This window comes from Emys orbicularis, chromosome 24 (genome assembly GCF_028017835.1).
Source record: "Emys orbicularis isolate rEmyOrb1 chromosome 24, rEmyOrb1.hap1, whole genome shotgun sequence".
Lineage (NCBI taxonomy): Eukaryota > Metazoa > Chordata > Testudines > Emydidae > Emys > Emys orbicularis.
In genome coordinates, this window is record NC_088706.1 from 16,759,658 (window position 1) to 16,777,613 (window position 17,956).

Below are 17,956 nucleotides of genomic sequence, written 5' to 3' on the forward strand. Positions count from 1 at the left end.
GTGTTCACCCACAGATGATAGGGTGTTCTTGTCTTTTATCATTTTCTTGTGAAGTTCATTCGAGAGCGTAGTGATTGTCTTGTTTCACCCCCATAGTAGTTGGGGCATTTAGTGCACTGGATGAGGTACACCACAAGTTGTGATAGGCATGTGTAGGGTCCATGGATCTTGAGAGGTGTGTTTGGGATGATCATTGTAGCAGTGGAAATATGTCTGCAGGTTTTGCATCTCTTGTTCTGGCAGGGTTGTATGCTACAGATCTTTTAGTGTGCGGTAGAAGGGTCCATGGGGTCAGTTAGTGCACTATAGATTTACACCCCAGCTTGCCATGTACTAACTCTATGTATAGACAAACCCTTAGGAACAAGTGTGTGTGTATGTGAACATAAAAGAAGTGTCAAGTATGAAAGGGGTAGCCGTGTTAGTCTGGATCTGTAAAAGCAGCAAAGAGTCCTGTGGCACCTTATAGACTAACAGATGTATAGGAGCATGAGCTTTTGTGGGTGAATACCCACTTCTTTGGATGCATGTCCGAAGAAGTGGGTATTCACCCACAAAAGCTCATGCTCCTATACGTCTGTTAGTCTATAAGGTGCCACAGGACTCTTTGCTGCATAAAAGAAGTGGTGTATAAAAGCTGTGATGTGACAGCTGTGAAATAGTCCTTTTTTATATATGAAATTTTCAATAGGTATGTACACATTGAGTACATTTTACTGCATCCAGTACACCTCTATCCCAATATAACGCGACCCGATATAACACGAATTCGGATATAACACGGTAAAGCAGTGCTCCGGGGGGGCAGGGCTGCGCACTCCGGTGGATCAAAGCAAGTTCAATATAATGCGGTAAGATTTTTTGGCTCCCGAGGACAGCGTTATATCAAGGTAGAGGTGTACTCCAAATACCAGATTAGTTACTGTTTCTGTACAGAAGGATATGATAAAAATAGGATTAAAATACAGTTTTATCTCCCATTCGTTCTCCTTATTATTCCCCAAGTGCCCTTTCTCTCTTGTCAGGATTTTTCTAGGGATAAAAATTGTAAAAAGTGCCTTAGGTGACTTAAGGTCTAAGTACCAATGAAAATTATTAGGAGTTAGGTGTTTTTGAAAATGGAACTCAGACTCCCTAGTCACTTAGAGGTTTTTAAGGTCAGGCTTGACAAAGCCATGGCTGGGATGATGTAGTTGGGGATTGGTCCTGCTTTGAGCAGGGGGTTGGACTAGATGATCTCCTGAGGTCCCTTCCAACCCTGATATTCTGTGATTCTAGGGTGCTTTTGTGAATTTTACTCCTTATCATTTTTCTGAGTTAATTCAAACAGGAGTTAATAATTTTCAGTTACTTTCTATAAAGTTAACAGGTCATCTTCACTATCTGCATATGTTTACCTTTCCTTTATCTCGTAGCCCACAGCTTCAGACCCTTTCACCTCCTCTTTTGGAGGGATGGGATTCTCAGATGACCCTTTTAAAAGTAAGCCAGACACTCCAGCTCTCCCACCGAAGAAAAATGTTCCTCCACGACCCAAGCCACCTAGTGGTAAGTACATTTTTTTCCTAGTAGCCAATTCCCCCAGTTTTCCCATCTTCTTTGTCAAGATAAAGAGGAATTTACAATTTTCTGTCTTGTTGACCTCGGTCAGCCCAAATTCTAAGAAGACCAGCAGCTGATTCAGACCTGCAGTACTTGGGACTAAATATCAGATTTTCAGTAAATGGCAAGATGTGTCTACACATTTTTGCATTAGTTCAGTTCAGAGGTGCTTCTGAGTGTATGGGTCAGTTTCTGTTTGAGAGATACCTAAATGCGAATGAATCTGCTGTATAGGTTGAGCTAAATATATAAACCTTGTTTTAGTATGTTGTTCCGCTTCAGGTCATTTGCTGTCCCAAGATTTCATTTTCTAAGCCGTTCAGATGCTGGTGAAATTGTTTACAAATGGGAGACTCTTCATAGCTGTTAGTTTCAAGTCCACTTTTATCAAGCTGTGGTATATTTCATTTGACTTAAACAGTGAATTTTTGGTTAGCTCACAGAAAAAAGCATAATCCTGACACAAACGTGCTTGCAGTTTGGTCTCTAAACTCTGGCACCAGATTTTCTGTAACATAAAAATGTATGGGTCAAGCATCCAGAATTTCTAGAAACACTTTTTTTTTACTATGGTAATGAGCATTTTACAAGATCAGGATAGATATTGTAACTGTCACAGTTCAGGACAACTGAACGTGTATTTCCCCTCAATAGTCCAGCAAGGCACCCACTCTCAGGGTGCTAGCTCCCCAGCCATTGCCTTTCTTCAGCGGAGACCTGCGTCTGCCTCCCTTCTGACCATGGTATTTCCAGGCTGCACTGTTCTCTGCCTTTACTGTGTTGTTCCCAGCAGAGACCAGCTGCCCAAACACACTAGTTTGCTTTCTCTTCAGAGATGGTTAAGAGTATGATTCCTCACAATTATAGATACCACACAGCTCTTTTTAAGCACGCTATATTATTCTTAAGGTAAAAGCACTACAGAGGAAACATATTAAAAACAATAAAAGGTCCTATCTGCATGCTAATAAGCTTACCAGAGATCACACTAATTCTAACATGGGCTCTGGCAAGACCAGTCCTTCAACACCTCACTTTGAAATTTATGGTTTCAAGTTCATCATTGCTTCAGCTCAGAGTAAGCACTTGGGTACGTCCAGACTACCCGCCGTATCGGCGGATAGCGATCGATTTATCGGGAATCGATATATCGCGTCTTGTTAAGACGCGATATATCAATCCCCGAATGTGCTCCCCGTCAACTCCGGAACTCCACTGGAGCGAGCGGCGGTAGCGGAGTCGACGGGGGAGCCACGGCCATCGATCCCGCGCCTTGAGGACGGGAGGTAAGTCGGAATAAGATATGTCGACTTCAGCTACGGTATTCCTTAAGGGGCCTTGGTAGGCCAAGTCCTTCTAATATTTCCATAAGGATTGGGGCCCTCCATGAGAGGTTCTATCCGTTTGCTGGATCAAGAAGGCAGCCCTGAGCCTGTTTAAGATAAGGCTGTTTATCCAAAAATCCTTTCTTTGTCTGTTGGTCCCTGGAGAATCCAGTTTAATTGGTATATGCATATATCTCTCCAGGGGCTGGCTTCAAACGGCTGATAACTGGAGGAATTATATTAGCATCCCCCTCTTCCTAGAGGAGTTGCATACAATTCCACAATAGCACATACACAATTACATTTTTAAATAATCAACCCAGAGATACTAAACCTAATTCAGTACAGTTTCACTTAATTCAGTAAATTTCATTTAGGATATTGCAGGAAATTGTCAGTCTGCCACAGTAACCCCCATACGTTTTAAGTGTGGGTCATCCAGTTCCCTTACATTACATTTTGGTCTTGTCTGACACTTTTGCTTTGCAGTTCTCACACCTATTCAATTTACAAAGCAGAATTGCTCATTTGGTTGGCACTGCAGGTTAGCTAATCTCTACCTCCCCACTTAAAAAGAGGCAGCACCCTTATGGATGTACTCCAGATGGTACTGTAGATTCTCATTTGTTGTAAACCATGCCTGTATCCCCAGACTGAATCAGTGTTTGGGAAATATTATTTAATTAAAGCAAAATCTTTGTGCAAACAGTGGAATAAATTTAATTCTTGCCACCTTTATGGAATCCTGCATTATAGCAGCCATTAAATCTTCTAACACTAGCTTTCAGCTGCCATTTTGGTTTTACTCCTCAGAAGGATCTGTTAGATACTTTAAAAAATTGGTTTCCAATTGATAAGGCATTTTGGAGCATTGCGGGTCTGAGTATTGATTAATACTGACCATAAAAAAGGATTGAGTGATTTTAGCAAGGTCCTTGAAGCAGTTAATCCCATAACTATCTACTTATAGGGTCTCTATCACCATAGTATCTAAGAGCCTTCCAAGAATTTAAAATAGAAATAATAATACATTACATATATAATAAAACAGACCACCAGAACACTGATGAGCAGTGAGAGAGACTATACTGTGCAGCAAGAGGTAATCTCTTTGCCATCTAGAATGCTGCGTGTGGTGAAGTGTTGTATTTTTTTTGTCCGTTTTCATAGGAAGTATGTTATTGATTAGAGAATATTGTATTTGATCTTTCTTTCTGGAAAAGGGTCTGAACAAAATAATTCAAAATTTAAAAGGGATCTGTAAAGTGGAATGAGGCCAACAGATAATACAGATGAGGCGTATTTAGTGTTTTTTTTAAGTGTGGCTGCTTTCCATGTCTTTCTTGCCTAAACTTGATTATTCCTAGTAAATACAGTGTAATTCTAACAACAAAGACAGGGAATGGCAGTCAAAGATATTACCTTGATTTGTATCCTCCTCCTCCTCCCCAGAGAAAGTTTTTATGCAGACTACCTTAGAAGGTGGTTGACTTGGAGTACTGCCTATTTTTCCTATATTTTCAGCTGTAATAGGCTACATTAATTTGAATTTATTTTGAATTTAGACAAGAGAACATTGCTTTTATTTAGCTTTTTGAAAGAGTAGCATCTTAAGTATCTGCATTTCTCCTGTTATGTGAAGACAGAAAATTTACCAGGAGCAATGCTCTTCTGTTAGACTATAGAGGAAATAAAGTTGTTCTTTTGGAAAGCAAATGAGCCTCACATACTAATGCACAGTTAAACTCCTCCCTTCCTTCCACACTAGCAATCAGTGGTTTCTTAAAACATGAGAAATTACATAGTAATGTTCTGTGATGCTTGCAAGAGATACAAATGAGTGTTATGATGGAAATCCTGTTCACAAAACAAGTAACAGAAGAGGAACTTCCGTTGTTTCTTACCTTGCTCGTTAGTCCGTTTAATTCAAAAACAAGTATGTGGTAAAGATCTTTCTAAGAGGTGAACAAATATCAGTTCAGATCAGACAAATCTAAAACTTGGTCTTATTACTGTCAGTTTATACTCTTCCTTTATCATGTAGTTGATAAGAAAAACACACAAACATTGTGTGAAAAGTACTTACGTGGTTTGTATGTACCTTATCCCTTCGTTATTCAGAAAAAATAAAGTACCAATAAAAGGTCTCTAGCTATCCTTAGCTAGAGGACACGAACACTATGATTTCTACTTGAACTGAACTGATTTGTGCAAAATTATTGGTCTTGTGCCAGATTCACCTCTGCAGGCACAGGGGTGATATGTATTGACTTGCCCCTGTCCCTGCAGGGGCAGCTGCACTAGGAAGGTGACTCATCCCAGCAGAGGCCAGCAGCAATGTCACCACTGCCTTCCCCACTGGTTTCTGTCTAAGGAGTGTTGGAGCCCATCTTGTGGAGGCTGGCCTAGAAAGGCAGTGAATCAGCACATTCATTATCTAACCTGGTCTGATATCCACTTTTGGATCTGTGCTGGCTGGCTCAGAATCACCTGACATGCCCCCTCAGACCGTATCTTGTTCTTGGTGAACTTTCTGCTATAACGAGTCCATAGCCTGTGTTCAACTTGTTATATTTAATCACGCCCCTTGTATTAATTTCCCATTATATCTCATTAAACATAAATTACTTTGAAACTGGAATGCTCTCTGTCACTGTGATATGTGAGTACTGTCACTAGACTCTCCTTGATCTTCTGTCTTTGGTAAGGGATTTCAAAGGGGTCTCCAGAAATGCACCTGTAAAAAGACATATTTATACATGTAAATGGATAATTAGATTCCAAGACCAGAAGGGACTATTGTGATCATCTAGTATGGTGTCCTGTATAACACAGGCCATATTTATTGTTACACAGTAAAAATGTATGCCTTATTTTGAGTCTGAATTTGTCTAGCTTCAACTTCCAGCCATTGGATCATGTTATACCTTTCTCTGCTAGATTAAAGAGCCCATTATTAAATATTTGTTCCCCATGTAGATACTTAGACTGTAATCAAGTCACCATTTAACCTTCTCTTTATTAAACTAAATAGATTGACCTCTTTGAGTCTTTTGCTATAAGGCATGTTTTCTATGCCTTTAATCATTCTCAAGGCTCTTTTCTGAACCCTCTCCAATTTATTAACATCCTTCTAGAAGTGTGGACACCAGAACTGGACACAGTATTCAGCAGCAGTGGCACCAGTGTCAAATATCCTCTCTCCTCCTCCTTGAGATTTCAGTTTATGCATCCCGGGATCATATTAGCTTTTTTGGTCACAGCGTCACACTGGGAGCTCATGTTCAGCTGATTATTCACCATGACCCCCAAATCTTTTTAAAATTCACTGCTTCCCACTGTACTGTACTGGCAGGTATTTCTGCTCATATATAGCCCATTGTTTGGGGTCACTGCTCTTGCATCTGAAAAGGGCAGGCAAACACCGCATACTGTGGTGTGCCCTATAGTGCAGGTCATGTACCTCCCCGAAATCCATATAATTTCATCCCTCCCCACTTTTTAAAAGAACCTCTTTAAATTGTTTCCCTGAAGTTGTTTCTTAGACTGTCCTTTATTAGCCTTATTTTTATCCTACACACATAAAAGGAGGACCTGTCCCTGAGCCTAGTTTAAGGGGCTATCAGAGTTAGTTTTTTGCCTGTTCAATGCAAATCAGGGTTGTGTTCATTGTTGACTAATACAGTAAATTACATTGATATTTTGGATGAAAGGTGCCATATGTGAGCAATTTGAATTGTATTGTAAATGCTTTTAGAAAATCCTTCTACTCTCTTGATATCATTTGTAGATTTACAAATACACTTAATTTTATCTTTTATTCTCCTGTTGTAAGTAGCTCTTTGATTAGTAACACTGAGTGCTACAAACTTTAAGGCATTGTGTATTTCTTATGCTAGTACTGGATCCTGTAGAACTTACCTGTAATTAAAAAAGGAGGAAATTAAAAGCTGATCCACTGAAACCTGTCAGTTAAAATGTGCTGTCTGCAGGTTCTCACAGATTAACAATTACATGTTTTCTGCAATGAACTGCAGATTGAAATCAGTCAGAGTTCACCGCTAACTAGTTTCTAGGTAAAAGTTGTTGATTGCAAAAAAGAGAGAAACAGATTTTTTTTAAAGTACAGGAAGTTCCTGTGTGGGTGTCAGTGATTGGGTTATAAGTAAAATTCAATACTCTAGTGCTTTGATCGTGGGACCTGCTGCATTCACCCCACCCTTACCCACTTCCTTTAAATGCAGCACCATGCATTCCACATTGTGGTTTTAACAGTACTTCTAACCAGTGATATTAGTGGAAGAACCTTCACCACTAACCAGTGTGTAACCTTCAACCTCTTCTACATTTTTATTGCTTGCTTATAGTGATTGTGACTTTTTTAACCTTGAAAGAATATAAAAATCATAACATTTTGAAATAAAAATGTAATCTATTTATAAATGTGCCTTCTACTTACAAATGGCTATTGATATAGCATGCAGTATAAATTAATGCCTGTAATATTAATTTTTAAAAATAATTTCTGATCTCTCTAGTTTTCTCTTTTGTAAATTTGGAATTTGAATTAAATGTCTTGTGTCTCAATAACTAATCTATTTTTATATGTACTAACTGTTGACATCTGCAGCGATAATATATTTGACATTAGTATGCCGCACTTCCATGTTTTATTGGAACGCTAACAAAGTAACAAATAGCTGGAAAATAATCACATAATAATATTTTAGAATTCAAGGGAGTAAGTGTTAAACTCAGTGTTAAATAGAAGTTGCTTGACTATCATTTGTTTAAAAATATAGATATTTAAATAAATATTAAGTGGGACTTCCCATTCTCTTGGACTAGTTGATGCTATATATTTTGTTTACTTTTATATATGCTTGGTAAAATTTAAAACTATAGACTCGCACCGTAGCCAGAGAAATTAGCCAAGATTTTAGATTTTTTTTCATTCTGTATCTGTGAGTCTTGTCTACTATGGAAACTGTATTTATAAACTGGTATCTCAAAGGTTAGTGGTTAGCACCTCTGCCTTTTGAGTGAAGGACTTTAATTCCGTTCCCACGTTGTTCTTATAATTGGTATTATTTCTGAGCTGTCAAAATATCACAAGAAATCCTGAGAAGACAAAAACTGTGAACCTCCCGCTGAGCTGGCTTCAACTAAGTATGACCTTGATCCTTCAAAGGGATCAACTTGTTGGAGCTCTGTTGGCTTCAACAGGATTCAGTGTCAGCATTAAGGTCTGCATAAGCGCTTCCCTTTTCAGGACCAGAGCTTACATGGACAATAAAATAAATAATTGACCTTTCCAAAGCAGATTTATTAAACATATTTGATTCTGAGTCTCTCTTACATTTCTTTCAATTTCAAAGCATTAAGACCCTATCCTACTACCAATAAAGGCAGTAAAGTCTCCCATTGATTTCAGTAGCAGCTAGATCAGGTCCTATGTGACCTTTTCCTCACCTCTTGAGTTGGCAGATGAATGCAGATGGTATCTGAACCTTGCAATGTGTAAAAAATGTGTCAAGAATCTTTTAAATACAATTTAAACCATATTTTTATCAGACTATTCTGCAAACTCCAAATTCAGTTGTGTACATTATTCCATCATCTGCAGGAAAGATACTTCCCTAACACTGAAGACAGGGGCTTTGCAATAGCTTCAACACATGTAAGTTAGTTGGAACGGGTTATGTCAACCACAGAAAAGAGCTCCCAAGAGCTGGAGGTGTGGGAAGATAGTCAGTCCCTAGGATCAGCTGTTTCCATTATTGTTCAGTTCATATGCTACATGGCTCTTATGGGCTGTTTAGGGGGCAGATGTACCAGTTTTAACATCCCAAGTGTGAATTTCTCTTGAGAGAAAATCTGAACACAGGAGCTATAGTGGACGAATGAATAGAGATGTATTGGTATGCATATACCTCTACCCTGATATAACGCTGTCCTCGGGAGCCATATATCAAACTTGCCTTGATCCGCCAGAGTGCGCAGCCCCGCCCCCCTGGAGCGCTGCTTTACCGCATTATATTCAAATTCGTGTTATATCGGGTCACATTATATCAGGGTAGAGGTGTATATACATATCAGGTTTATCTAGACCATTCTGACATTGGTTGCTCTCTTCTATATTTGCAGCTTCCTCCTCCTTTATGTTAATGATAAATATAGCTATTTTTCAAATGTCACTTCTCTAAATCTAAGGTATTTTATGGTTTGACTATTTGACGACATCTAAAACTTTTAGACCTGTAAAAATAGTTCAGGATTTAGTACTCTCACTGTACAAAAGGGGTAAGGACCTTAGGTCAGCACTGCCTTTTACATTGCACAAGAACACTTTTAGTAGTGTTTTTTCCTCTCCTATCTCTCTCAGTTGGATGGAAATTAGGACAAAATTTTGTTCAATTTCTTGGTAAAATATTGAAAACCAAGGTTGAATGCTATATGTCCTGTGGATACATTATCCTAATGTACTTAAAAATTAGCCATATTTTTAATAAAAATCTTAATTGCCTGAACGCTTAATACAAAAGGCTCATCTGAGCTCTTATCAGATTTTTATTATTTAGGCTAAATTCTTTGCTGAGTTGCATCCAATGCATGCTCTTTGAGCTCTGGTCAAGTGTAGGTAGTCTCTTGGTCTATCCAAGACCATGATCAAGTGTCTTGATGTTTTGGTCTTTTGGTCTGGAGATGAAAACCTTGCCTTTGTTTCTGGGACCTCGAAGTGAAAAAATTCACTCGGCACAGGATTTGGCCTATGTATTTCTTCAGATTACTTTTAAGAAGACCATACTTGTTTTCGATGTGAAACAATTAATTATTAATTATGTAGTATAGTTGAAATAAAGAATTTACACTGAGCAAATTGATTAACAAGACAAAAGCAAATACTAAAATTTTATGTTCCTCTTTACTTGCAGCAGTACTTTATTTACTTGTGTTTATTCAAACCACATGGATGGATGGCTTCCTTTGGGAGGCAGGAAGAATATAAAATGGCTTTATTTAATTAGGTCCTCAACCAAAAAAGGTATTGACCTTATTCCCACTCATAGCTAAGTACCTCTGGTTTTGGAGAGCTTTGGAACCTTCTGGATGCATGTTTGGAATAGCGTGGATGCCTGCTCATGGCTCTGTAAGTTGGTGCCTATGATTATAAAAAGGTGGTGCCCAGTCATCTCAATTCCTCCTCCTTTGCGGCTGTGAGCAGGAACCTCAGCTTTAGAGTTGGTGACTGACAGGAAGGCATATTTTTTTCATGATTTCCAGAAGACCTGACAGTTAGGTTACAATACAGGCATCCCTTGTTGTGTAGGATAAGTGACTCATGGGTGGAGCAGCTGGCCCACCCACAAACTAGAAATTCCATTCACGTTTTGATTCTGTTGTTTATGATGATCTCTTACACTGAAGATGATAGTTCAGTACTAATTGATGAAGCAAGTTGTTCAGAAGATAATTTACCTGTTCATTTTTCCCCATCATAACAAAATGTACAGCAGTAACAACTTACAGTCAAGGTTGCATAATGATTTCTGTTCTAACCTCCTCTTTTCAAAGGTTCATAACTTTTGGAAATTTTCACTTTTCCAGATAATTTTTTTCAAGTCTAATGTCTTTCAAAGGGGTGCCTGTTTTGTTTTGTTAAGTTTAAGTAAAAGTGGTTACAAAAATTTTGAGTACAAGGAGAGGGAGGGAAATGTATATATATTTTTTTCATTTTATGAACAGCTCTACAGCCAAAATAGTTGAGAGTCTGAAATATGTCAAGGAAATAGCCCTTGCTGAGGAGAAATGTCTGAGTGTTCTGAAAAAATTAGTTTTGGTTTTACTGAGTTATGATCACATACTGAAAATGTGTAGTGCATTTGTACTCCTTTTTCTATAAGCTTGTAAAGTGGCCAGCTAAGGAAAGGTGCATTCCACGTCTGTGGACTGGGTGGATAATTTAGCTGCTTAGAAACAAGTTAGGACAGACAACTGAGCAGTTGGTAAAGTGCTACGGAGGAGCCATGCTGTGATGCACTTTACAAACTCTATAGTCCCCAAGGCTTGCATGAATGGGGCTTCCTCTTGCATATCTGAGTTGCATGAGACAGGAATCCAGGTACTGTCACAAGTAGTGTCCAAATTATGGATTTTACACTCATTACTGCCAATTTTTCTACAAACTAGCAGAAATCTGAAATCCTGGATAGTGAACCTTCTACTCTTTATTATTTTTTCCACCCTAGAAAGTTCCACTCAAAAAGCTACTTCGGGTACATTTAAAGTTGCATATATAAGCGCTTAAATCAGGCTCTGCTAAATTTAATGTGATATGTGTAACCTTAATTCTCTACCCCGTGTGCGCGTGTGTATATGTATTATTATAATTATATGGTCACACGCTCTTTATCGTGTAATACAGTAAAATACATTTTTTATTGTTTTTGTATTTCTGAGAGAAATGTTAGGCTCAGACCCTAAATGGACAATCTAACAAAATCTAACAGAAAAGATCAAGGTCTTCACTTCTGCATAAATGTGTTGCTACTCCATGCCACTGCTTCATTGATAAGCCAAATTCTATAATAGCACACTACACCAGTGCTGCCTCAGTAAGATACCGAGAATAAATATTCACCCTGAACTCCAGTGCTGCCTCTAAACAACCACCCATGTCACTTGCCTTAAAGCTGGTCTTGGGGTATGAAATTAAGATAAGCGCTTAGTATGGGTGGAGTTCATTACTAGTTAACAGCATTTACTGTGGTAAACCATTTTGTTCATCATCTTTTTGCTGAAGTGAGTCCTCTGTGTGGTTTAGGTGCACCACTTGGGTAACTGCTGAAACTGCTGTGGTTTCAGAGTAGGACCTGTTTTGCTTTTTGTAAAGCTTTTTTCCCTGAAACTGTTAGCTAAAATACTAACATAATAAGAAAGAACTGCAAATGTTTATTTGCATTTTCCTACTTCCAAACCTGAAAAGGCATTTTATTATATGAATTTCATTGTAAAACTGCACATTTATTTAATCTCCAAGGAATTAAAGTTGAAACTGTCCTCTTTATTAAATCATCATTAACAACATATGTTTACCAATATTTCTGTTAACATTGTTTGGTTTGTTCTGTTAATTTTATTGGGAATTTGGGGTTTTTTTTTGTCTGTTTGTATTAGTATAAAAATTTGCACCATGCTTCTCGTACCAGCCTGGGTTCTTGTAATTGCACACATGTAAGGCCAAAGACATACTGTGCACCCCGTGTGTTCATTTACTTAAGTACCTAGTGCAACTGTCTATAAATCAATACAGAATTTAGCACATGCTGCATTACAAAGGGAAGCATTTGAGTGCCAATGATAAGATTATTAATTGGAGGGCAGTGGTAAGAAGGAAACGAGTACATTGAAAGACCTAATTCAATAAAGCAAACATTTGCCAGCTTTCAGAATCAGAGCATATTTGCCAGGTGGAGGGCCTTCACAAGAAGAGCCTTATCTGGAGAACATCGATCACCTGTAAGTGGTCACTGGGATTGATTTATCCAAGGTGAGCACTGCCTATAAAGGGTGTTGCAGGATAGAAGCAGGCCTTTTCCATCTTTGCCATGTGTTGCTTCAAAATAAATTACCAAATTAAAACTGTCTTGAGATCAGTTTGTTTAATACAAAAACTGAAGAAAACAGCATACTTAAAGTGAAATTGAAGACTTCTGAGTTAACAGTAACTCCATAGTATTCATAGTGACACTTCCTTTTGTAGCAGATTCATTCTTTTGTGATCTGAGCTAAATATGAAGCACAAGAAACCCCAATGCTCTTCACATGTGCTCTGAAACCACCATGGGGCTTCATGCAAAACATTAAAGCAGACCGTTTAGAAACAACAGTTTTAGTGAGCAAATAAGTTGCAAGACCTGGGACCACAATTCCAGTTATTGATTCCAAACAGTGATTTCAGCAACAGAAAATCTAACAGCTAAGAAAAGACCACTTAAAATGGAGCAAGCTCCCTCTTTACAAATCTGCCCAGTGAGGTTTGGTATTAGAAGCTGTAGGGCCAAATTCTCCTCTCGTGTATCCTTGCAGCTCTCTGACTTAAATGGAAATGCACAAGTGCAACTAAGGAGAATTTGGCTGATGATATCCAGTATTTGGGGTTAGAGAGCAAACTAAAACTAACACTTTTAAGGGGACTTGTTCAAGGACAGCCTGAATCTCAAAAACCTAAATATTCCAATTTTGTTTGTAGCCAAAATTAATTCTTTTAAAAAATAAAATTGTGTTTGCATGTAAGATCCTCTTGTCTGTAGATCCTGGACTGTTGAAGAACTCAACAAATGACAATTTTTATCTCATAACAGTAATATTCCAAATGCAGAGTTCTGTATTTTTTTAATGAATAGACTTGCATGGGTGTATGTGAGAGAGAGATCTCCCATCAGATGTGGCCAAGAGTGGGATGTGTTATGAATATAATGAGGTGGGGGTTAGGGGAGTGCAAAGACAGTCTGAAACTGGCAAAGGTCATGAAAGAAGGTCCATATTAGAAGTAAGGAAAGCAAATACTGCTGTTAATTCTTGTATATTTTGTGTAATTTCCTTACCTTGATGACAATCTGCTGATTCGATCAGCCTTGTTTTTAAAAATATATTGGCTGACCAGTATATCCAACATGAGGCTGAAACCTGAAGTTGACATTTATAAACAGCATCCAGTATCTGTTGTATTAACTAGAAGTGCAATATAGGGAATATAAAGAACTTGCCATGAGCACTCTTCCTCAAGGTCCAACTGGATAAGCAGAATCAGAGGAGGAACCTAGCAGAATTGCAAACAAATCAATTTTTTTCTGCCATACCTTGGCACTTATAAAGAATTGAAGGGCAGGAGGTCCATGTTCTTTTTCAGCCTCAGTCTGGACTCTCTGAACAGTGATTGTATCCAGGTTTTTTAAGTGCAGATGATGAGCTTCTTTGACCACCACTAAGTATTAGATATCACTTGTCAGTACAGGGATTTTGATTGTCTCAGAATGCCTAAAACAGCAATATCTTTCTATACCTTTATAAACAACTTCAGAATATTTAGGAGTCGCCAATAAGTATTTTTGTCAAGATGATAATTTTTCCACCCTATTTACTAGGAAATGCAGATGCAAAATATTAATAAAATTTCAATGGGCTATGAATTACTGGAACTAGTTTCTGATGCTATAACTTTCTGAAATTCAAATGGCATACCAAAAGAGTTCTCTTTATGTAGAATCATTGTAAAATGGTACTGTTGCTGTAGCAACTCTGTAGTTAAGGGTATAAAACCTATTACATCCTAACCTATGTTTTTTAGCATCTTATAAATTCCCTTTTGGATCAGATTTCTCATACTTATTCTAATACTAATTTGTTTGGAAAGTTTCAAGGAACTAGTATATGTCTAGGGGATGGGGGGGGGGGTTTGTTTTTTGCAACCTCTGCTGTTGCATGGAGGTTGCATAAAAGTGTTATAATCCTCTTTTTTGTTGCCTTCACATAACTAAAAAAACCTCACTTTTAAAAAGTTTGAACTTATTGTACAGCTAATGAGGGCAAGTGACTGTGACATGTTAGAAAATATTTGATTTTGATATAAGTAAACATTGGAATGTGTTAATTGTAAAGCTTTGACAATATATTTTTACATTTTTTTACATAGTCAACAGTAAAAAGAAAATAAGATTAATCTGAACCATACAATACAGTACTATATTGTTGTGGAATTAAATTTTTTAGCTGAGACAGCCCCTGTTGTTATCTGCATTAATTTTCTCCAAATGTTGTGTGCACTGAATAATAGTCATCAGCACCTCCTACTGAGTCACTGTCCATTCTGAGAGGGCATAAGACTCTCTCTCAGACTCACCTACGTATCATAAAGCATGTTTTTATATCCTCTAAAATACTTGGAGCTTGAACTCAATTCTTATTTTTATATAAGGGCATCCTGGAGTGAATGTATTACAGAACTCATATTAAGTTACAATTCAAAGGACTGGATGATTCCAAACAAATGATTTTAATAGTCAAAATAGACCTTATCTTGTGGGCCTGGTTACTACTTTGAATGGGCAAACCATCTGAGAATACCAGGTATTCTAGTCTTCTTTATCTTTCTTAGCAGTAGCTGATAGTAAATGTCTTTGTTCCCATCAGATTTCATAAACTAAGGAAAATTTGATCTATGTGGTACTTGGATAAAAGAGCTTTAAGAAAATAAGGAAGGTCTGGAATGCATAGTTTTATATGCACCAAGGGCATTAAAAAAGGGCTATACAAACACTTGGGGCTTGTCTACACTGCCCTGCAGTTCCGACTAAAGTGCTGCACTGTGTGGATGCTGCGGATGCGAACTAAAAGGTTCCTAGTTCATATTAATATAGTCCTCTAACGTAAACTCTGCATTAAACCCCTATGTGGACGCTCTCATTCATGTTAAATTCACACCTTTCGTTCATTCAGATTAACTTCAGAGTGTTGGCGAGCCCTAAGTATCCATGTGGACCCTCCTACCATGCACTAAAAGGTCCATCCTGGACTACTCCGAGAATTAATGCGCGCTTTTTTTCTTGTGTAGACAAGAACATAGTCTACTCCTGTTTCAAAGCAAGGTAAATCAGAACGCACAGAAACTGTGAACTTTTAGTGCACAGCAGCAGATTCCACATGAATACAGTGCACATCAGGCTAGTGCTGGGTAGATTTACACCCCAGCTTGCTGTGAACTAAGTTTTGTATTGATGAGCCCTAATTTGTACTGTTTTTTATCATTTGGAATCTCTTCCTGGAGTTCTCTTTACATTTCTCCATGCACTTTGTAATTGATTTGACTTTTATACCAAGGAGGGTCAAGTCAGATATTGTTTTCTAGGGGAGCTGAGTTAAGGTTTATTTATACATCTGTGAGGAGTGCTAGCTTAGGAGCCTATGTGAGTTTTTATTCTTATCTGGTTTATTATTTAGCTCAGGAAATTGCCCTTGCAAAAATGTTAATGCATATTTAATATCAAGGTTAGAATATGGAACCTTTATCCAGGCTTGACAGCACTTACACAAGTAATCCCATTTACTTCATTAAAGTCAGTGACAATGCTTATAAGAATAAGTGCTTAACAAGGGTAAGGGTTACACAGTAAAACACAATTAAACAATTCTTTGTTTCCTCACCAACTTATTTTCCTCATTGTGCATATACTGTACACTGCAAATGTGGATGGATGAACCAGTTCTGGAAAAGAAACACACACACACACACACACACACACACACACACACACACACACGTAATTGTTTATGAAAATCTGATTGTTTAACATAGTTGTTCAGTGTTTGGAAATGTAAAGCATTAAAGGCCAGATTTTTAAAGTTGTTAGGCATTAGGTCCCTAAATACCTTTAAAATCTGGCCCTAAGTGCTCATTCTTATTTAACGAAAGACCCAAAATCAAACTAAAATGTCTCTACCTTTAATCAAGTGAAGTTAAGTACAAGTCATAATTGACAAATATTTGTGATCAAATGCCTTTATATATTGGTCTTCTATCTTTTTACATTTTGTCAATAGTATTTTCATAAATCTAGATTAATTTATTGCCAGTGTTTATAAATAACATTTATGAAAATCTATGAAGAGAGAAACCACTGTTGAGACCTTTTGCAGGGATAATGGGTGCTGTGATATCAGGTTAAATTTTAGATTATTCCAAGAAGAAAGGATGATATTACAGTAAAAGTGCATGAAGGACAATCTCCTACTTAAGGGATTTGCATTTTCCATGGTAAGTAACCTCTCTTTTTCTCCTTGTTTTTTCTTCTCCTGAACTTTCCAGGTAAAAGTACTCCTGTAAACCAGCTCGGGTCTGCAGATTTTACCAAGCCCCATGATCCATTCCAGCCATTTGGGGCTGAGAGCAGTGACCCGTTTCAAACTAAAAAGGGGTTTGGGGACCCGTTTAGTGGAAAAGATCCATTTGCTCCCTCCTCTTCAAGTAAAACTTCTAAAGACTCTTCCTTGGGGTTTGCAGACTTCAGCTCTGTAAGTTAATTCATTGTCTCTGAGCAAACCACTTTCTACTCTGCTTGCCGCAAACTCTTAGTTTTTTTGTTTTAATTGCAAACCTACTGTCCACTGGCTTCTGTCTTAATACCTTCATGCTGTCCCCATTGTAGTTCTGTATTAATATTTCTGTATAAAAAGGCATTTTCTCTCAATAATAAAGGAGTTTTGAGTTTGATACTCAATTTTAAAAGGGTTTGTTTTCTTTTAAATTATTTTAGTACAGTGTGCCTTTACTCTCAAGATATTTGTAGCAGAATCTGTGTACTGTTTTTGTTGCATGGAGACTGTTTTGTAATTGATTTTTGGAAGCCAGGATGTAAAAATTCCTCAGAAATAATTGTTGAAAGACATTTATATAGCAGTTTCACCGTATCCTGAAAAGTAAATCCTTAAAACAAAGGATTCCATATAGTATTTGTAACTGTTTGTGGAAAAAGTTCTGACAATCCTGTCACAATGTTTTCTGTATGCACTGGAATATGAATCATAAAGAGACATATAGGAGAGAGAGTGAAAATTATTAGTTGAATTTTGTTTCAATTACTGATTATGTATTTCATGATAAATGCCAAGTAATGCACATTGGAAAGCATAATCCCAACTATACATATAAAATGATGGGGTCTAAATTAGCTGTTACCGCTCAAGAAGGAGAACTTGGAGTCGTGGATAGTTCTCTGAAAACATCCACTCAGTGTGCAGCGGCAGTCAAAAAAGCAAACAGAATGCAGGGAATAATTAAGAAAGGGATAGATAATAGAACAGAAAATATGTTGCCTCTATATAAATCCATGGTACGCCCACATCTCAAATACTGTGTGCAGATGTGGTTGCCCCATCTCAAAAAAGATGTATTGGGATTTGAAAAGGTTCAGAAAAGGGCAACAAAAATGATTAGGGGTATGGAACGGCTTCTGTATGAGGAGAGATTAATA

General features: G+C 37.7%; 1 protein-coding gene across 1 annotated transcript in view; it reads left to right on the forward strand.

Moving 5' to 3' along the window:
• The window catches only part of EPS15L1 (epidermal growth factor receptor pathway substrate 15 like 1), a 73,088-nt gene that overhangs the window by 49,407 nt on the left and 5,725 nt on the right, over positions 1–17,956 (forward strand). Inside the window, exons 23-24 of the mRNA XM_065422400.1 lie at positions 1,416–1,548; positions 16,792–16,997. Coding sequence (XP_065278472.1) covers positions 1,416–1,548; positions 16,792–16,997 — 339 coding nt within the window. The remainder of the gene's footprint in view (positions 1–1,415; positions 1,549–16,791; positions 16,998–17,956) is intronic.